We start from the raw sequence: 22,722 nt of genomic DNA, 5'->3' as shown, positions 1-22,722 counted from the left end.
GTTTGTTTGTGTTTCATCTCTTCCTCAGTCTGGAAATGTCAGTTTTCCATCTTGGGCAAGCTATCATGCTCCCTTGCTTCTCTCTGAAAATTAGTACTTAACAAACTTCTCTGTCATCCCTTTACCTTACTTACCCCAGAATGTTCACTCTGAGCTGCTGGATGGGGACACCCAGCTCTCCTCTTTTTATTTCCCACTTGCCACTCTTGGTCATTTAAAAACTATATCCAACTCTACAGGATTTGGGAGAAAGTTCAGTGGCATGGCGTTTGTGATAATCCTGCCACAGTGCCTGGTGTAGAGTTGGTAATCCAGGAATATCTGTGTCCTTCCCTCTCTTCTAGCAATCAGTCAGCAACTATTTATGGAGGGCCCTCTAAGTGACAGGGAATGCGCTGGGTGCGTGGATACATGGGGCACCAGACAGGCACACGTCTCTGTCCTCACTCTCTTCGAGTCTGCAACAGTTTCTCATATGCCCCTGGAAGACTGGGTCTTGGCCAGCACTCCTCTGCCCCTGACATCTTCTTCTTTATTAAAATTGACATAAAAAAGAAAAACAACAACCCTTCCTTCAAGACGGAGCTCGTAATTACCTACCCAGTCCTGGGAGGTGAATACGTTCACTGCTTTTTAATTATATAGGCCTTATTGTTTCATAAGAAAATAAAAAACAGTCTCAACAGGGAGACTGCATGGAGCGGAGGAAGCCAAACATAACTTACTCACCTTATTAAAAACAATTAGGGATTGTTTGACGAGGCAGATTCGGCTCCAGACGGCCAGCCTCCAACAGCCATGGTTCAGATTTCTTCTCACCTTCCCCCAGTCTCTTCCCAAGTTTTGCATCATCAATTTTCTTAAAATACAAGGACGGGATTGTAAGGGATGCTATTCCCACATTCATTCCTTTTCTCTTCTTGGTTGCAACCACGTTGTTTCTGCACTGCCATTTATTGGCTCTGGGTCCTCAGGGCTTCTTTGTCACTGTCTTGGTCCCAGCTCTCAGGTTGCCAGGAGTACGGTTGAGACACTTCATTAGCCTCTTCAGACCTCTAGGTTTGCCTTGCTGGGTGAGAAAGTTTGCCTTAGGAGCCTTGGGGACAAAGCGTTTATCAAATTGCAACTTAATTTTAAGCATTAGGGGACCAGAAGGGATACAGAAAACCACTGTGATGTAACATTGGCTCCCTTCCCTAGACTCACTTCCCCCGTGTTTGTTGTGTTTCCACAACAGCCAGAGCCTAGAGGTTCTCCCACACACATCACACATTGTTCTGCTGTGTCTGTTTATGCTGTGCCTTCTGCCTAGGTTTCCCGTCTACTTCTTGGTTCAGCTAATTGCTACTCTCGTGATAACTTTCAATGGAGGCATTAGCTCTGTCCCTTGCATCCCATCCAACACTTACACCTGATGTGTGGATGGCTCCCCGTATTGATTTAGATCACAACGATCTGTTCAAGGGTCTGTTTTCATTAAGAAACCACAGCCTCCTTGAAGGCAACGACTGAACTGTATTTACTGCCATCTTCCCAACACTTGGTACAGTATAAGCCATACAGTCTGGGGGTAGGGGGTTCTCAATCTTAATTATCATCTAGAACCACTGAAAAGTTTCTTAAAAATAAGCCTCCCAAGGCCGTACCTCCTGGGGAGATTGTTTGGGGTGGGAGCCCACAATCTGTATTTTTAAGCAGCTACCCAAATGGTGCTCATGTACAACAAAGGTTGAGAATCATTACAGTCATCACTCAGTGAGCATTTGTGAAACAGTGCTCCTCTATGGTTGGAAACAAGAGATTTCTGGATTATCTAAAATAGATTCTTACAGGTCATTTCTTACCCTGAGGTCTATAGGCATGTGAACATACGGGGAGTAATTTATTTTCCCAGGTTGCTTGGTTGTTCTCTAGAAAAGAACAATGAGGAACAAGTCAAAATGAGTATGAAATAGCAGAAGTTTGGTTAAACTTAAAGATCCGTTGACAGAACTGGTTATATGGTCATGATGTGTCCATACACGGCAACCTTATACAGCCACTGAAAAGGCAGCTCTCTACATACAGATATGGACAAACACCCAAGACATATTGATAAGTGAAAAAAGATACAAGCAAAGTTTGGTTGCTGTTGTGGGTTGAACTGTGTTCCCCAAAAAGATATGTTGAAGTCCTACCCTTGGTACCTTGGAATGAGACCTTATTTGCAGAAAAAATAAGTTAAGATGAGGTCCTACTGGATTAAACTGAGTCCTAATCTAATGACTGGTGTCCTTATAAGACAAGGGAAATTTGGACACAGATATAGAGTGCCATGGAAGATGGAGGCAAAGACTGGCGTGATATGTCTCTACGCGAAGGAAGGCCAAAGATTGGGGGTAATCACAGACGCTAGGAGGAGACGGGGAACAGATGTTTCCTCAGAACCTCCAAAAAGAACCAATCCTGCCAACAACAGGATCTGGCCTCCTGACTGTGAAAGAATAGATTTCTGTTGTTTCAAGCCACCCAGTTTGTGGTGATTTGTTATGGCAGCCCTAGAAAACTCATACAGTAGCCTATCATTTTGTGGAAATCTATCTATCTCTCTGTCTATCTAGTTATCTAGCTATCATCTATCTATCCTTTAAGGCAGAAACTTTCTGAAAGGATACCCAAGAAACTGACAACAAATACAACCTCTGAGAGAAGAAGGGGATGGCTGGGAGCAAAGGAAGGAACAGAGACTTATTTTCCACGGCATGCTCTTTTGTACTTGTTGGTTTTGTACTACGATCACGATACTTACTAAAAAAATCAATAAGTTTACAATTATTGTGATTTTTTTTTTATAGTTTTGGTCAGTCGCAGAGATAATCCAAGAAAGTCGCTGAGCCTTTTGGAGCCTTAGTCTGCACATCCAGAAGATGGGGATAATGACAGTCACTACCTTACACATCGTGTGTGATGTGCCTGGAACAGTCCTGGCACAGAGCAGGTCTCAGGAGTGAGCAAACCGGCCGCTCTGTGATTAAAGTGCTTCAACGGCAGTTTCAATCGAACGAGGAATCGTGAGTGGCACCAGGGGATGGAAGATTAGACTGTGGTGGCAGCTACCGAGTCGTGGACTTCAGCAAGCCTTCTACGTGCCACACCAAGGCGATGCCTGCTTTGCTGCAGGGTTTCTCGGCGCTGCCTTGGGGCTGGGTGAGTCTCCCTGGTGGGAACTGTGCAGCACACAGCAGGAGGTTGTCCGCCCTGCCGGCCTCACCCCGCCAGGGCCCAGTGTGTGTCTCCTCGGCTGTGTAATCCCACGTGCCGCCACACGTTGTCACGTGTCCTCAGGGGTGCAACACCCACCCCGGCGGAAAACCACCAGTGTGTGTGTGCAGACCAGCGGCACCTCCGTCACCAGGAGCTTCTCAGGCGTTCAGTCCCAGCCCCACCGCAGACCTACTGATCTGAGCATGTATTGTAACAACACCCCCACATGACTCATATGCACATTAAACTTTCATGGGCATCGATCTATATCATTGGTTCTCCCCTCCCCTCCTGACCATAGGAATCCCTGCCTCTTCCGTTAAAAACACAGATTATTGGCTTCCACCAAACCTGTTGCATCAACTCTCCAGGAGAAAGAACTGGGAACGGACACTTTAAAGTGATTCTGATGATCAAGAAGTTTAAGGAAGTCTATAGTATTTCTACACAGGGATAAAACTTAGCAGTTACTTCCAATAATTGCCTGGAGAGAGAGTGTCTTGGATCAAGAACTTGTTCTCTGAAACTCAACAAACCCTCACTAAGCACTGGCCAAGGGTAAGTGATTATACGAGTCATGTTTCCTCACCAAATAAAGCTTACAGTCTCTCAGTCCCTTGAATGGGAAAGAAGCAGAGTCTAGGTGACATTGTTTGAACTCCTAGATCCAACTGTGGCATAATCCTGTGACTTCCTAGTCACATGAGCAAATAAGGTCTGTCTTTGCAATGTAAGTTTGATGTCTAATCATTTGTCTTTGAGACAGTCTCAACTAACACACTATTCTCTAAGGTCACAAGACTAATTTTCCTTTCTATGATCATGCTTATGAAGCAACATTCTAAGCCTAATATGACTTTCCATGAAGCTCTGTCTACAGGGAGACAATAAAGAGCTCAGTGAACACGAGAATGTGGTACTTTTTGTAGCTCTACATAGCATTGTAAATGAATTGCATTCTGGCTTTATACATCAGTCTCTTGTGAGTTTGGTTCCAGTGAGTCAGTGTCCAGGTTTTAACACATCTGGGTATACTTAGCAAACTGAATGTCCAAACCAGTCGCTGGAAGGAAGTGAGGCCACACCCACACCCCACTGTTTTTAGGCAGGACTTCTTCAAATGTCAAAAGTGGTTAAACCCAGATGATCTATAGATCTTCTTCCAACATATGCAATAGAAAGGTGGACCTTTCCTTTCTTCTCCTATTTATAGCTTCATTTAGTTACATCAGGCTTATCTCTTTTTGTTCCTTTTCCTCCAGCTCCTATGAACTATAAAATATCTATAGTCAGTGTTCCTTTTTCATGGCCTCTTCCCTAAGCCCATATTTCTTTGTATGATTTTGCTTCAGGTTTTCCCACTGGTACCAAGTACTCACACAAAACTGTGCTTGGAGCCCCTTTCTCTGCTGCTCCATTGCATTTCTCTCTACACACAGCTTGCTGAACTGATACCATTTCTTCCTAAGTTCTCTGTTTTTCTAAATGGATTTCTGCCACTAATTCTCTTGGTTTTAACAAAAGCCGTACCTAGGTGTTCATTCCTGACCTCTATCACTGTGTTACCTGCAACCGTAACGGGAGTGGCACTCACATTCTCTGATGGTTGGAATTTCAACAGGTTCAAACTCTTTAGGGGACAAACACAATGTGTATAAAACACCTTCACCTAACAACGACACAGCCAGGGATTTGTACTCAAACAGCAGTAAGATAAGTATGCAAAGTTGTCTGGTCAAAGATGCTTGCAATGTTTATAATGTTGGCCAATTGGAATAACCTCCAGGTCTAATGATAGAGGGTCAATAAGAAAAAATATAGCCCAGTAAATACAGAGGGTGCCAAGAAAATGTATACATGTTTTAAGAAAGTCAAAAACTGTATTAAAATTGTAATATTCAATATATACCAATAACAAAAGATGAAGTCAAGTCACGTTTGACTTCTGCAATGACAAGAGGCGCTCAAAGTGGTTCCCATCAGCATCCAGACACTTCTGATTACGCTGAACTACTGCTTGAGCAACGCTGACCAACGTGTCCACTTGTATCGCTGCGCATGCGTTTCAATTTCTTCCCGAAGTACCGCCAGTGTAGCCGGTTTTCTACGATCCACCACACCCTTTAAGGTCCCTCATAGGTAGAAGTCAAGGGGTGTCAAGTCAGGAGAACGTTCTCGAATTTCAAATACCACTTCAAAATGGTCTTGTGCTCCTTGAACGACAACCACGCTTCTGCCATTTTCTTTGACTATCCTGCCTGTGGCATGGTGACGCTACTATTCATTTCATTAAGGCCATCTTTTGAGCGAATGTCATACTACACATTGCTACCGTAATTCAATTCAATTTCGAAAAGTAATACATAGAAACTGTCTCTTAAAAGGTGTATACATTCTTTTGGCGCCCTGGTATGTAAAATAATGCAAATTCCTGTTTGATGAAAACTGAATGAGCTCTAGTCCCAGGTGGCTGTCCACCAGAGGTGAGCTGAAGCTCTTTCCTTGAGTGTTGGGGTGAGGTTGGGTGGAGTGGAGGTCAGGTGGCTAAATGTCAAACAATCCTGTTTTTGCAGGGAGAGAGCTGCATGGTGGGTCCCTATGTGACCGGAAAAGGCCCAGACTTCCTAGATGCACTGATGAGATGGGTGCCGTCTACTTGGAAGGCCTGGAGTTGTCATCGCTGGCAGTCCCCACAAGACACAGCACCCAGGTTTGTCCTCATTGTTATTTAAGGCAGTAGTGACCTATCCCCATCAAGAGGCAGTGGGACTGGCAAGGTCTTTCAGCCGAACCCCTAGAAGTGCTGTCCTACACGCTACATACATTCACGCTGGGGTGAACTTGGCTAAGACCTTCCATCCAACTCTGTCCCGTTTCCTGATCTGTAAAGTGGGAGTGAGAGCGGCACTCATCACACGGCGTATGAAATGTAACACACGAAGAAGCACAATTGGCCCGTGAGTAGCGTCTATAAGCACCTGCCATTACTATTATTGGTACTGAGAGTTATCTGTAAACGTTTTTTCTTTTTCTTACTATGTAAAGTTGGGATTCTGAAGTGAACAGCTGCAGCTGCACAGTTTTATCACATTCATACATAGCAATCTTAATGATACATCACAATGAATAATTTCACATTATTTAACTCTGTACTCTAAGCCGTAGACTGCATCAAATCCAACTCATATAGCGATCTAGCTGTTCAAATTTCGGCGGCAAAGTCATTCATACATTTTTTTTAAAAAACTTGTTTTGTATGAACCAATTCACAAGATAAATATTTAAATAAAATGTGGCTTCAATTGTGCTCTCTGATTGCTGGCTCATACTCTGTTTCTATATCAATGCGTTTTCTTTGATTTTTTTTTCCCCCAAGCTGACTAATGAACAGAGCTGTCAGAAGCCCATTGCTCATGATCTGGCGAGCAGCACATTAACAGTTTCACATAAATATAAAACCACATTCACTGCAGCTAGGGAAATAACCACACAGCACACTAAAACTCCAAATACTCAGTTGCTATCAACTGAGAAGGAATCCTGGGTGATAAATGCAATTTAGCTAAGTAATTCACACTCTCTTAACATAAGAATCGGCCCTGTTTCACCCCAGCTGTCAATAAAGAAAATAATAATAATAATTCTATAAAGAACAAAGCTCTTTGTGCATACAACATGTTCTATTTTGAAGAGCCCACAAAATTCTGTACCTGAGGTTGTAGGGGGAAAAGGATACTTATGTAATTTGGGGATATTTACAATCCCTACATTGCACAAAATCACATGCTCTTGAATTTATACTCCATTCAAAGTGGGAGAATTCAGGATTTTTCACCTTCAAGACTTAAGATTTTTTAAAATGTTTTTTCATTCATATCCTTCATATCTCCATGGGCCGTTCTGTTCCAATTTTACAGTTTATTCATTCCATGAAAACATATCGAGTCATTACCACGTGCCTGGCATTGCTGGGGAAGATGGAGTCCAGAAAAAAACTTCCAGGCTCTGACAGTCATCAAAAGAACCAGAAACGAGAGGTCACTGCCTCTCACGCCACTGCGCTCTCTAGAAGCAGTGTAAATTCGCAAACCACAATTCTCTAAGATAAATATTTAAATAAAATGTGTTTTCAATCGTACTCTTCAATGATAATTACTGGCTCACCCCCTGCAATTGTAGCAATATGGTTCCTCTCCTTGTTTCATGCTGATGAATAAACCTGTTTCATAGATACAAAATTGTGAATCTTAGTGATAAAAGAGGAGATGCAACTTTTCAAAGTCATCGATTCTCTATGTTTCTCCACCTTCTGATGAATTCACTCTCAACTACTCAGCCATCTGGAGGGTGAGACTAGAAGCAGAAGTTGCAAGGCCTCCTCAAATCACAGCCATGTTGCTGGCATGAGAAGGCTCAGTGCTCAAAGCGAGCGACCCCTGTGAGGTGGGTCCCCCCACAACGCCCTGACTCTTCTAAAGAGGAAGCAGCCAAGCCTTGTCACCAGTTCTCTCTAATCGACTTCCACCTGTGACCCCAGCCAAGTCAACAGCACCCTTGCTAGGGCTTAGAAAACTCAAGAGTAGGAGAAAAACAATGCTGTGTAACCAAGGAAAGAAGTTAGACAGGGACTCCCTTGATTTCTTTTCTTTCTGACCCCTATTCTTATGTGGTAGAGAATTGTTCAGAAATATTCCCTTCCACCCCCGTCATTTCCATGGACAGAGAGGGGACATCTTGACTTTGATCTGGGCCATATGACTTGCTTTGGCCAATGGGATGTTAACCAGTATGACACACCAAAGGCTCAAAAAGCATCTGTGAGGTTAGGCGTGTTCTCTTGTGCTTCTGGCACTGCCCGGGCTAGCGCAGCCATCCCAGGGGGAGGAGGAGAGACCGGTGGAGTGGACCCCCCCCCCCCCGGCTAGCCCCAGCCTCTGTCTGTGGAACATGAACTAAACAGATGGCTTTTTAAAAATGCCCCTGAAATTTTGTTGTTCCTTGTTATTTGGCAATAACTACTGACACAAGTTATCTTTGACTATACTCATCCTGCTTGCCCCTGCTCCTGTCTTATAGGAAGGCACATTCCTTCTGCTTTTCAAGGCCTTCTTTTCAAGGCTTCTGCTTTTTAACGCACTTTGAAACATAACAGAAAATATTTCTTTAGTGACTGGAAAGATGCCCCTGAATCCAAAGTCTTGATTTTGCCCAGGACTTTGATGCATCATTTCCCTCCTTCACTTTAGCTCTGACATCTAATTCCTTCTCTGTCATCTATATCCTGAATCACTTCAGCTCAGCCTCTAGGGCAGGTTCTTCCACCCGCTCTTCCCATCCACTCCCAAAATGCCGGAAAGCCAAGAGGGAAAGGAGACGTGGCAAGGTCATGAAGGACCATGAAAAGACCTCTTCAAGAAGAATGGAAAGGTCAGCTATGGCAAATACTGCCTGTGGCTCAGTGAACAGGGGCCAGCTCACCCAACCTCATGGCTTTGGCACACCTTGTACACTGACCCACCCTCCACCCTCCACCCCCTGATTCTCATCATCTCTGGCCCATAGTATTGAGAGTCTCCAACTGTCTGCCTTGAAGGTATGCAAGCTGCAGGCAAAACACAAGTGTGATCTGTGCCCTTGTAGATCTCTTAAGCTAATCCAGAGCCAGAAAAGTAAGCAGTAATGATAACACAGTGCATCGATGGTGGAGGGTGCTGTTGGTACAACAAAGAGATTCAGAACTGAGTCCTAGAGGAGGTCAGGGAGGACACTGTAGGAAGAGAAATGTGTAGGCTGAGGTCTGAGTGGAGGGGAGGGGAAGTAGGGATGAATTCATGTGCAAAGACCAAAGAGGAAAGAGCATGGTGTGTCTGGGGAACTGAAAAATTGGGTCTGGCCAAAGCATACAGTACGAGCATGGAGGTAGTGAGAGGTAAGGCTTAAGTGGTCAATTAATGCTTAGTGAATAAATGAGGGAATGAATGAGTGGTGAGAGACACAAGCCAAAAGGAAAAAAATCTTAATCTAACACTTTTAGTCCTTTAACATTACCAGTCAAGAACTGAAACCATATCTCAGCTGACACATTGACAAATGAGTGAGACTCAGCTCAGGAAACACTTACTGAGCACTTACTCCATGCCAAGCATGCGTTAATTAAGCATCCGCAATAGAGATATCTGCAGGCCTGATTCTTGCCCTGGAGAAGTGCATAGAGGCAAGTGACATTTGTATGACCATCAAAGACTGTGCTTTGACACTTACACGACTATTATTAAAAATGAGACATAAATAAAGTGCATGTGTAACGTGTATTAAACATTCTGAACATAGTCTTAGTCTCTCTTTCTCTTAAATATATGTAAATATTAAAAGTACATATAAAGTTTTTTAAAGCTCTGGAGTATGGGCCTAATCATTAGCTTTAGTCAACAGAAAGAGGGAGATCCTACACCTTACCGTGGATTTCCACTTGCCACTGCAGATTCCTCTTATTCTCTATAGCCTCACTGTCCAATATTTTAATTCTGTGTACCTCCACTGTTCAATATGGTAGCCACGAGCCACATGTAGTTGTGGAGGCCTTGAAATATGAGTAGTGTAAGACAACAGTTTAGTGATTACCAGAGGGTGAGGTGCGAGGAGTGGTAGAAGAGTTAGGTAAGTGGGTTTAAAAATATGGCGATGGAAGGAGATTTGACATTGGGTGGTGAACACACAATGCAATATATAGATGAAGTATGATAGAATTGTACACTTGAAACCTACATAATTTACTAACCAATGTCTCCCCCAACAAATTTAATAAAAAAGAAATGTGACTAGTGTAAATTGAGATGTGCTCTAAGTGTAAAATATAAAAATAATTTTAGAAGGAGGATCCAAGATGGCAGAGTAGATAAACACTGTGCTTGCCTCATCCCATGAACACATCAAAATTACAACTAAATTATATCACAATCAACTTGGAGAACCGTCTGAAGAAGTTTTATGACTAAGGATAAAAGAAAAAGCCACACTGAGACTGGTAGGAGGGGCGGAGATGCAAAATGGGCTGATCTCAAACTTCTGTGTGGCCGATGAAAATTGGGAGGGATTTCTCAGCCATGGAGGTTCTCCCTGGAGGAGCAAGAGACCCCAGCCCCACACCAGGCTCCCCAGCCCAGAGTACTGGTGCTAGGAAGAGGAGCCACCATAACATCTGGCTGTAAAAAACAGTGGGGATTCCAACCATCTGGGTGGGATGGAAGGTGGCAGGAAACCCAGATGTCCTCTAAAAGGGCCAACACACAGACTCGTAGGCACTCATCCTGGGCGTTAACGGAGGGACAGTGACTCGAGGGGCCTCAGAGACATACGGGGGGCAAACTGAGGTGTGTGTGGCTTTAGGTGAGGGTTGGAAGATAGTTGCCATTTTCCCTGTGCAGGGTCCTTCTCCCGTGCAGCCGGCAAGCAGGCTCCATCTTTCCTGTGTTGCACCCGCCCCCTAAGCTTACAGCCAAATCTGAATCTGATTGATCTGGTGAACTCTGCAGTTCCACCCTGCTGACTCACTGAGTCCCCACCACACCCAACTCTGTACTACAGGAGGTTTTATCAGTGGCTGAACCTTACCAGGGAAGGTAAGGTTTTTAAATTTTAAAGAGTATAAAAATTATACAACATCTCAATAACTTTTATACTGATTCCACATTAATTTATGTTGACTATTCTGGGTTAAATAAAATATATTACTAATATTAATTTCACCTGTTTCTTTTTACTTTTTTATGTGTGGCTATTAAGAAACTTAAAATTACATATATGGCTCACATTTGTGTCTCGTATTGTACCTTCAGTTCCACTGTAATGCTTATTGTGAAATGTGAATTTGTTCCAGTGTGATTGATATATTGAGGAATGATTTGAGCATTACACAAATATTGTGTCTGCTTATGTCTGCATGGAACACTAGGTGAGCCCAGAAAAATGCCCGCAACTGAACTGAGCTACGTGGGACACACGAAACGTCCACATGTGTGGACGTGAAACCCCTACCCACCACTTCAATTCGCCACACGAGTTATGCACCACACACACACCCACATCTGGTGCTAGAGTGTCCGTCTGATTTCAGACGTGCCTCCTTTCCCCACTTCACAGTAACTCGCAAGCAGCAACCCACAGGTGTGGGTGCCAGTTCGGCAAGCAAACGTCAGATCTTTTCCAAAGTGAAGTGCAATGTATAGTACAGTATTTAAGTATTCTGAATCATTTAACACATGCAAAACCGGGCGACTGTTTTTATTAGGCTCCGATCTTTTTTTTAATGTGTCACTGTCAAAGTGTTTGAGTGTGGTGTCCCTAGCCTCACTTTCTCCTGAAGGCCTGCACGTGTTTGTGAGGTTATGAACGCCGGGTTTGTCAGAAGCGCTTTTGGCCGCCTTTCTACTGGACGCTGCTGAGCTACACAGCCTGAGTTCCTAAAGCAAATGCCAGCACATTAGTGCTGCTCTTTGGCGCCTCCTTAGACGGTGCTGGAACTTCCTTTAAAACAACATTAAAAACCCCCACCAAATGCCTCAGGTACTGTAGAGCCATAACCTATATGTGTGTGGCTACTGATGACTGATTTAATAACACGACTGCTAACATTGCTGTAAACCTGAAAACAACGGTTCCGCTTGTATGAGCAGTGCTAGGGGAAGTGAAATAAAGAAGAGATCTTACCGCGTTGAGGAAACCGTGTTTGTTTTGTGGACAGCGTGACTGTGTAGGAGGGCTCTTCCTTAAAATCCCAGGGGCCACTTACCATGACATCACTGGGAAAGTGCTTGCCTGGGATTCCTGTCTCTGGGGAGGACACTTTGTCTCCTTGTGAAGCCGGGCTTTATCCCACTGCTGTCACACGGACCCTGGGGGCTCGACTGGGAAACCAGTGTGGAATATGCACTCACTTAAACATAGACACTTCCTTAAAAGCCTTTGGTTCGATGTGAATGGAACCCATTTTGACTACTCAATTGCTATATTTATTAGGAATGATAAACCAAAGTACTTGAGAATAATTTCAGTGGCGATGAACTGTGGCGCTTGATCAATGGGGGACATGGCAGTCAATTACCCTTTCACTTTATTTTGGTCCTCAACAATCAGTGGGGATCAATACTCTCAATCTCGATTGATAGCAGAGCGCGAATCACAAATAATCTTTTAATGTGGGCTGTCACAGTCTGTGCAGACAAGTCCTGAGCCAGCCCCTGGACTCCCACGTGGGCAGTAGGGGCCGGGGAAGTGCTGTGGTTTCCGCCCCGTCATGACAGCACAAGCAGCTGCAAGCAGCCTGTTCCCTCTGTGTGCATGTGGAGCACCACGACTGTGTCTCATTACAGCCCACTCTATCTTCTTCAAAATGTAGCTGCCTGAAATCATCACAACTCTGGAACAAAAAGAAGGATCTGGGAGGTAAATCACACAAAACTGAATAAGCATAAAGAGGGAAAGAACTATAACCCAGGGGAGGAGGGTACCCATACATTCTAAGGGTGCTTTTTGAAAAAGTAGCTGGTGGGTGGGGGGAGCTTGAAGGTACAGACTCTGGAGAAAGGTTTCCTTGAGTCATCCCCATACATCTTCTTTGGGAGAAGAAAGGAAGCAGAAAGATCCCTGGATTTCAGGGGAGCTCCTCCCAGTTCTGCCACTCAGCAGCTGGGAGTGTGGAGTAAAACACAGCATGACTTTACCATTGGGGAGGTGGGTCCCAACTCATGAAATGAGCAAGTTGGATTAGGTTGATGGTTTCCAAACCATGTCCCTGGGGTACTTCGCACTTCAGAGAAAGAGGCAAAAGGTTTGAGTAGAGAAAGAAGGAAAGGGCTAAGGGGAAGGCCAAGACTCCTCACTCCATATAAACAAGAGCTCCTCTGCTTATTTATTTTTGTTTTCTACATTGGACTTTATGTAAGATTTTGTTTGAAGGAGTAGCCTGGTTAGTGTGTAGGAGTCTGAACACTGGAGCCAGACTGCCTGGGTGTGTATTCCAGCTCCCACTTTTTAGCTGGGTGACCTTGGGCAAGTCACCTAACCTCTCTGGGCTTCAGTTTCCACAAATGAAATATTGCCAGTAGCTACTGTAATGGAGTGGTTATGAAGGCTGAATACATTAACATTTGTAGTACACTCAGAGCAGTGCCTAGCATGTGGAAAAGACTACATATAGGTTTAAGTCAATAAAGTTGTATGCTGCCTTTTAAAAACTACAGCTCCAAACCAGGTGTCTCAAAACATTTTTGACCATATATCTTTATCAGAAAAGAAATTCTGAACATGCAATCCCCATGCATGTAGACGTTACACATGCATGTACTTTGTTTTAATATATTTTGTGTTTTGAGGTGTGCAATCAATTCTGTGATGGACATAAAGCAGGGATGTGAATAGTGAGTGGAGTTAGATAGACCCTCGATTCTCCTTATGTGTCTCAGCTCAGGGTGCTCAGCACCTAAATTTGTTTCAGCCCTCCCGTGGAAGTGGCTGAGCAAGCCCTGGTTGAGTATACATGGAAGGCTTTGCGAAGTCATGGAGGGACTCTTGTCAGTCTGCATTTTCATTCAAGATGTGATGCTCTGAGTGTTCTCAAGCATGAAGCAATCACCTACTATGTGCTCTTGGGGCAGGAAAAAATATGAGACGAGGTCTTTGGTCCAAAACCAGACATGTTGTGAGAAGCTAATACTAAACACCTAGGTATAAGCCTCACACTCGAGGACCTCTGCTAGAGGGTCCATGCTAGAGTACAAATGGCACCTGAGTAGGAGAGACTCTCGTGAAGATGGGAATGGTCTTCTTTTAGATTAGCACTCTGAGACTCACAGTAAAAGCTCCCCTTCCCTGCTGTGGAAATTCCAGGCCAGGAGGCCAGGTCTTCGTGATCTGTGTCCAAAAGCATTTCCTGTAAGACCACCATCAGTAGTAGCTACAGAGCCCCCGGTGAGCTGTGGCATTCCCATATTTGAACTTTCTTGTCATGGGCAGCTTCACCATGGCCATCTTGGGGTATGTGAACTGTTCCGTCCTAATCTGAGATCAGAAAAGCCCTATGAGAAGCCTGCCACATCCACATAGGAGGCGATTATTAAGAAATATCATACAGACACGAAGCATTTCATTTATATCATGAGTCACTCTCCTCTACAGATATTCTTAAAAGCTAGTGTTTCTCTCAGGAGATAGCCTCTGGAGCTGAGCATTTTCATGTGATTGTCATAGAAACGTCTTCGGCTGTCTGCTCAGTTCACAGAAATCCTATCTGCCCATCTCCTGCATAGCGTGATGGCCAGCAGCCACGTAGGTTCTACAGCAGAGCTTCTCAGGCCTCAGCCTGCACACCAATGACCTGGTCAGCTTACAAACATGGAGGTCCTGCTTCAGTGGGTCTGGGTGGCCCAAGAGTCCACACTTCTAACAAGCTCTTGGAAGGTACCAATGTTGCTGATCCAGGGGCCACACTTTGAGTGACAGGTTGTATATAACCCCAACCCTGGCCACAGCTGATTGGACCTGGAGTGAACACCTGACCAAACTGGGACAATCAGTTTCCCTCCCAAACATTTAGACTTGGGACAATGAGATTCTCTTCTCTCTGGGATGGTCTGAAACGTGGAAAGACTTGAAAACTCAGAAGCTACTAGATGGCCATTTTCTGCTACAGGGACTGAGAAAAAGGAAAACCAGGAGGCACAGAAAAATTTCCAAGTATGCAAGATGAGAGACACTGAGAAATTTCCTGAGACCTGCAGCTTTTAATTCCTTGGGTCCTTGAGAACCATATTATTTCACTGTTATGTGTTATATAAACCAAAAACAACAAAAGAACAAGACAAACAAATGAGAAACAAAAACTCATAGACACAGACAATAGTTTAGTGGTTACCAGAGGGTAAGGGGGGTGGGGGTGGGAGATGAGGGTAAGGGGCATCAAATATATGGTGATGGAAGGAGAACTGACTCTGGGTGGTGAACACACAATGGGATTTATAGATGATGTAATACAGAATTGTACACCTGAAATCTATGTAATTTCACTAACAATTGTCACCCCAATAAATTTAAAAAAAAAAATCCCTGGGTCCAGGACTTATTCACACCTCTACAGTTGCCCTCATCTGGGTTCCACAAGACACCCCTTCATCATTATAATTTTCTCTTTTTCTCTGAAGCTTGTTGTAAGTTGTTTTCTGTTACCTTTTCCGTCACAGACTCCTACTACATGGTATTATAGACTGTAAACAGTTACAATGAGCAAGCACTGATCCTTTTCCTCTCAGACCTTAAGAGCACGTGGAAGGTGCTTGTTAGATAATTGATGATTGAATGAATGAACATGATGCCCCAGGCATGGTGTTCTCTACAGCTTCTCTGTGCCCAGATTTGGAGAAACCTTTTACTTCCTGTCTTATTGTCAATCCTAGAAATCCAATTGTGAATGCAACACACTGACTGTCAATTTTTCTATTTATGCCATCTATTCCCTCAGCATTCTAATTTCATTTTTCATATCTGGCAAGGAAAAAAGGGACTCGGGGAAGGTGTATTTCCCCTTTAAATACCATGAAAGTTATGAATATATCTTTCCCAAACTGCCAAAATAATTGTTTCATTTACAGAACTGAAATTCTCTAGGGTGCGTCCCAGTGATGTTCTAAATTGCTAACATCAGATATGCAGAAAACAAATATGGAGCGATCCATATGTTCCCAATCCTGAATTTAGCATCTCAGCTCAACAAAAACTTGCATTTCAATCACTTTCAGTCAGATTTGGATTGTGAGTATGTGCAGGGTTAGGGCTGGAATGAAGCCACTGGCCTGGAACCTTCTGCAGAGAAGGGCTCTGGCTGCACAGTCTGAGTCTCCTGTACAAGTTGCCATTTAAAGAGTTCACTTTAAATTAACACGTACAGGCTACAGATCACAAAGGGGAAACCTGAGAAGGCACTGGCTATGTGATTGCAAAAGGAGACATTGCCAAATTTTTCCCTCTTCTTTCTTGTTACTACTTAAAAAGTCCTATTGCTTGGGGTGGTAGGGCACAGCCAGAAATGTACTGAATTTCAGGGCTTCATTATGAAAAAAAGAGAAAAAAAACATGTAAGAAGGAATAATAGATCAGGAACTTGGTATAATGAGGGTGAGGTTGATGACTGAGCAGGTTTTATGCTCTGGGTACTATTCTCAGCACCGTACACATGTTAACCCATTTAATCTTCAAAACATGAGGTGGGTATCATTGTTACCCCACTTTAAAGATGAGGAAACTAAGGCACAGAAAGATCGGGTAACCCACTGATTAGGTGTTATGGAACAGCTGTTACTTTTTCTTGCCAGCAGACATTCTCCCTCTTCTGCTAATAATGCCTCAGTTTTCCTTTGGAGAACCACTCTTCCCTTCTACACATTTTTGTTGTGTGTGGGGACAAAGGTTCTAACTTATACTCTAGAACCAAAAGGCCCTATCTAATTCAGTCATTGTTGCACTGTGAACCAAGCGAGGCAGGCACTGTCTCTTTCATCTCAAACTAGAGCACAGGGTACAATTTGAGCACTTAATGCAGTTTGAGGACAAACAAATGAACACAGCGTACAATGTGTGATACATCAGTGTGATGTTTTCTGCCATCATGTGGTTAAGAAGTGTCCTTATTGGTCAGGCCTGGACTGTGTGTTTACCCTAGGCCAATCAGGAGCTCTCCTGGGAATGTGACTGGAATGACACATGGATAGAAGCTTTCCGGAGCCATTCATTCTGCCATGGTGCCCTGGAGGGGTTTCTACCTCTATCCTGGAACATTCATTTATTCAACAAACACCACTCACCTGTCTCTGTGCTATGATAGTTCTTTACTTATGCAGATTTTTCCTTTCAGCAATCACAACACAGTGATGTTGATAGTATCACTGCCACTTTGCCGATGAGGAAACTAAGGCTTGAGGAGGTTAAGTAACTTGCCCAAGAACATAATACAGTGAGTGGCAGTCAGGACTGAAAATCATGTCTTCCTGAAGCCAAGGCAATTGCTCTTACCCCAGTCTCTCCAAGGGACTGGGGGTTTGGCTTACTGGCAAGGCTGAAAAATCAACATATTAGAGCTTGCACAAAAGGAAAGAGGACAACTGAATGAAGGCTGCATTTGATGTGGGTTACCCTAGATCAAGGGGTGGGGATGGGGACAAACAGTAAGTCATGACAGACTGCACTATTGAATGACTTTTTACATTAAATAGAAGTTGTCTCCTTTAAGGAGTAACTTTGTCTGAGTCAATAAAGTTTCTAGGAACGGGCTGGATCTTCCCAATCCCCCTAGCTTCCACACTCCTCACGTCTCCTATCATCATGGCCAAAGAGGCACACGCCATCGCTTCTGTAATAGGACGGCCCTCTCACATTCTACACCCCGTAGGAATCCATTCACAATCAATTTAAAACCCACTACAACTGGTGAAGACCAGTTGAAAATATTTAAGTCAAAGAGCAGTGCATGATATCACGTAGACAAGTGTAATCTTTTTTCTCTTGAGCTAGTGAACAGCAAGTGTTTTTGCCCTTACAGCATCCATTTCACCATCTTTTGATTTCCCTTTGAACAATCTCCTGGTACTTGGTCCATAGCTAAATGGGGCTGACCTTCATCCCTCCTCTCAGGTGAAAATGGGCTTCTGATTCAGGTCTGCCAGACAGATGCCGTCTCTCCCCCTGGTGACATTTGTCTTGTGGTTGCCCCGGCTCCACCCCCCAGTCTCATGCGACCCAGTCCTGGGGCTCTTGCTGACTGATGCTACGGAGAAGCTCTACTCCCCTTGGGATTACCAGCTGTAAAAAAGACCTCATCCTAGAGCTGCCTGAGAGTAGAGATGGTAGTGCAAATGGCAGCACTGCTGAGAAACGAGAGGAGAGTGACAACTCTGCATCATCTGCGTGCCTGGGTGCAGTCACACCCTGACAACAAGCCAGAATCTTCTTTCTCCTGAGGCCAGTAAGTTGGGTCTTGGAACCTCCTAATCAGAAGAGCCTGGAGAACCACTGACTCAGCCATGTTTCGGTATTACAGTTAGCCACCCTGATTTGTTCCTGTTTTCCTAAATCGTAATCGAGTTGCCTAAGATTTATGGATTTTTTAATTTTATTTTTTTATGTTCTTGCCCTAAAGTTCTTTTGCCAGAAGTCAAATGTTTTAACAAAGAAAGGGAAAAAGCCAATTTTTCCAATTCGTCCCCAAGTGTATACTTATTAGATAATACCATTCCGTGTAATAAGCACAACTAATGACCTAAGAATGACACTTAGGAAAAAATAGTTACGTACATTGCATACTATATAATAATATTTACTTAAATTCTGCTAAGTTCCAGGCTACTGGGGAGCAAACAAAACCAGAAAAATAAATTCCTGCCCTCATGGAACTTACATCCTGGTGGAAGAGCAATAGACAATGAACAAACATATAAATAAGTCAAGCAGGCGAAAGTGAAAGAAAATGGTTATGCTGTCTTAGACAGATGGCCAGGAAGCTCTCTGAGAAGGTGACATCTGGGCCACTGCTGACGTTAGCTGGGGGAAGAGGACTGCCGCCAGAGAGAACAGCCAGTTAGAGGCCCTGAGGCAGGCGTGTGCTTCGTACGTTCCATGAACATCAAGGAGCCTGGCATGGCTGGAACCACGTAAGTGTGGCCAACAGTGACAGAAGATAAGTTCAGCAAGTTAGCCAGAGACTGGATCATCTGGGACTATCTGGAGCTGGAAAGACTTTGGGCTTGGTTTTGCTTTGATGGGAAAGCATTGGCACAAGTGGGCAGAAGCGTACGCGCACGTTCAAAGGACCACTGTACCTCACGTGGAGAATACAGTACAGAAGGACAAGAATGGAAGCAGACACCCATCAGGACGCTGCTGTGGTCTGCGCAAGACATGACATGGATCAAAAGGCCGAGGTGGAGGCGATGAGAAGTGGTTGGATCCCAGATGTATTTTGAAGGTCAAGCCACCTCTGTTTAAAGATGGATAGGATGTTGTCGGTGAGAAAAGGGAAAGAATCAAGACTGGATGACAGCAATTTTTTAACATGAGACTAAAGGTGAATGGAGGTGTTATTTACTGAGATAAGGAGAATGGCAGGAGGCACAGGTTTCAGGAGTGAAAATCGAGTTTCGTTTTGGATGTGTCCTTTTCTCATTGTCGTAAAATACACAACCACGAAATGTACCATGTTGACCATCTTTAAGCGTGCAGTTCGGTGGCATGAAGTGCATACTCAGAGTTGTGATCATCAGCACCATCCATCCCCCAAACTTTTCCATCATCCCAAACACAGACCCTGTTGTACCCATTAAGCACTGACGCCCCTTTCCCCCCGCCCCCAGGCCCTGGTCATCTCGAATCTACCTCTGTCTCTAGTGTACATGTAAGTCTATGATGCCTACTGCCTATCCCAGTGAAGATGCAGATAGACAGTTAGACACCCTGATTCTGAGGTTGAAGGGAGAGATGGGGATTAGAGACATAAATTTGGGAGTCATCAGCATATAGAACAGCACACAAGTCCCACTTATCGAACTGAATGTTTGACTTTGTTTCTCTCCCTTGTGTGCAGCCTGGAAAATGGATATCCTGTCAGACACACTGCCTGGCATATAGTAACCATTCAATAAATACGTATTCAACTGAGTAACTAAACTCTGCCCTCCAGTTTGTGGGAACAGCGATTCTTTGGACAAGAATACTTAAAAGTAAAAGGTTTTAAAAGAAATACCTCTATTTCTGGGGGAAAAAAGTATGAACAAATTTTAAAACGCACTGGCACTTCTATTGCAGTTTTCAGAAATAATGTTTGATTTGCCATCTCTTTGGTGGATGATTACGCCAAAATCCAGTAGCACTTGACACCATGCTATGTTACATAAACAGAACGGGAGTGACACGACCAGATGTGGGGTGTCACAGTGAGGATCAATGAGCTTGAAAAGCAGGAGAAAAGTTTCTGTCTAAAACCAGGTGTTTGAAGTGTGTTTTAAAATCCCCAACCTCTATTCAAATTACCTTGGTGATGTTTGAAAAAAGTGTGGTTGTGCAAGGGGGTAAAATTATGGCTACCAACATGAGACTCAGACAGCGATTTATCTTCAGCCGACCAGTGTACTGTAACAGAATAATCTCCAAACGCCAGATCTTGATAATCTCAGCCCCATGGAGGTATTGAGGAGCAGCTGATCCCAAGTGTCAGCATGTCAAACCTTCGGCATGTACATGTGTACAATAAATAATTGGGTTTTTGGGGGATACTAGAATTTATCTTTGGGTAACGTTAGAATCACCTTATCCAGTCATGCAGCCACAAGCTCAGAAATTTGGGGATATAAACTTGCTATGGAAAGATTTCAAAAACTTCAGCTGTTTATGACATTCTCTTAACACTTGCTCCCAACCCTGTATAATTAGCCATAGGTTAGTAATCCACTATAATCCATGACTACAGCCTTGAAGCTGAATTCAAATGGCCTCTTCAGCAAAAGTCAAGGCTGCGAAACTTAAAGTGGAAAGGTACAAGATGGGCAAGCGTTCATAGGCCCCGGTGCCAGTGTTTCATTGGGAACTGTCCACGCTAAAATCATCCGTGCATTCTCTCAGTCTCCATACCTTCTCAATGCACAGTGGCTGTGTAGGCGGGTGCTAAAGTATGAGAATTTGGCATTAATAGTATTTCAAGAAACCAAGTAGTTTCTGGAAGGCATGTGACAATTTCCAGCTACTTGAGTTGGAATTTAAACTTTGAAAGCTAGAATACATCTGCCTACTTAAAAAAAAAAAAAGGATAATCTCTTCAGTTTAAAAGGCTGATTATCCAACTGCAATTGTGTGGGGAAAAATTAATTTACCTCCTCCCCCAGGTTTCATCACTGGGTTTGAAATTTCCTTATGAATATTTCTCTATATTCTCTCTCTCTTTCGTGTGGAAAAACAGATTCAGGTTGGGTCCTACAAGATGCTCTTAACCTGCTCCTGTGTTGGGTCACCACCACCCTCCTGGTAGGAATTTCCTTGGGGATACATGGGCCTCCACCTGTCTTCAGTGGTGATAGAAAAAACAGCCTTTCATTGCTACTGTATCATGAAAAGACTGAGGACCAAAATAAGTGTGAAAATCCTGCGTCTGAGTGTTGACAAAATACCAGGGACTTGTATTTCTAATGATAGCCAATGATAAAACTAGCATGTCTCTGATCCTGTACCAGTAGCGTTTTCTAACAAATTCCATTGCAAAACTGAGAGCCAGAAATCGTTTCCAATAGACAGAATAAGTTCACTTGCCTTTGGATCTTTCAATGAACCGTATATTTGATGTAAAACCATATTTTAGTAATGTGTCTTATTTTTAACTATCTGTAAGTTAACATGACCCTATTAGATGCCGCTGATGACCAAATTAGCAGAAAATTTCACCTTGACTTTTCCTGATAACATGGTTCTGTGTATATCATAATCCATTACTAACCTGTTGACTCCCAGCCATACAAGTTATTTTTATTTTGCCAAGTTTCACAGCTTTTTAGCACTTTCTCAGGAAATAATTAAGGTAATAAAAAAATACTTTAAATATATTCAGAGGCCATGAACTCATATTTTTGCATTTTATCATTGGGAGTACATAAGACACAACATGTTCTAGGAGGTCTAAATGGAAATGATAAAATAGCTGCATTGCATGGCACCATCCATAAATTGGTCAAACTACAGCAACGACACCTTAGCCTCTGGTCATTCAGACAAGCATTCCATGTAGAAAAGGAAGAGTGCATTTCCTTCCAGAAGAACGAGATGGTTTCAACAAGTAGTCCCGTTTATCCAACTTACAGTATACACAAATGGGAATCATGCTTAAGAAGATTGAAAATAAGGTAGGTTACGGTTATTGATAATCTTAATAGCTTGGTAAGGAGAAACAACTTGATTTGGAAGACGGTGAGGAACCATTGGACAAGCAGGTGAGTGGCATGGTTGTTGTTAGGTTTTAGGAACTCACAGGACAGACTGGAGGGATGAGAGCCTGAGAATAGGGGGCAGTACTAAGAAGAGTGACGGAGGAACTATCAGTGGGGAAGAGAAAGAATGACGAGGGAGACAGGCCTACTGACCTCAGTGACCGCTGGGCTAGGAAGTGTTTTGGGTCACTGATGACTGGTTTAAATGGAGAATAGGAAGAGGAGGTAGTGTGGATTCGAGTGGAATGTGTGAGGTCCTGTTTAGGAGAGGTAGAGTGTGAGTAGCCTGTGGATATCCAACTGAATGCTCAGGTCTTATCTCTGAGGAGAAAAGGCACACCGTAAAGCCTAGACTGTGGAATGGACAGGATGGAGGTAGGTTCTGGGAGAGAACAGATGAGCTAGAGTGTAGGAAAGAAGGAAGCTGAGGCCAGAACCGGGTAGGAGGAAACTGGAGTGTGGTGAGTGAAAA

General features: G+C 43.6%; 1 protein-coding gene across 1 annotated transcript in view; it reads right to left on the bottom strand.

Annotated features, from left to right (window-relative positions):
- Positions 1-1,024: 1,024 nt before the first annotated feature.
- EIF4E3 (eukaryotic translation initiation factor 4E family member 3) overlaps positions 1,025-22,722 on the bottom strand; it is a 135,593-nt gene continuing 113,895 nt past the window's right edge. The window contains exons 7-8 of the mRNA XM_081071690.1: positions 1,845-1,910; positions 1,025-1,069 (exon numbers count right to left, since the gene is read on the bottom strand). Of these exons, the coding sequence (XP_080927816.1) occupies positions 1,056-1,069; positions 1,845-1,910 (80 nt within the window). The 3' untranslated portion in view covers positions 1,025-1,055. The remainder of the gene's footprint in view (positions 1,070-1,844; positions 1,911-22,722) is intronic.

Source organism: Rhinolophus hipposideros, assembly GCF_964194185.1.
Source record: "Rhinolophus hipposideros genome assembly, chromosome: 14".
Taxonomy (NCBI): Eukaryota; Metazoa; Chordata; class Mammalia; order Chiroptera; family Rhinolophidae; genus Rhinolophus; species Rhinolophus hipposideros.
Note: the sequence above shows the minus strand (reverse complement) of the source record. Positions and strands in the feature narration are given on the sequence as shown.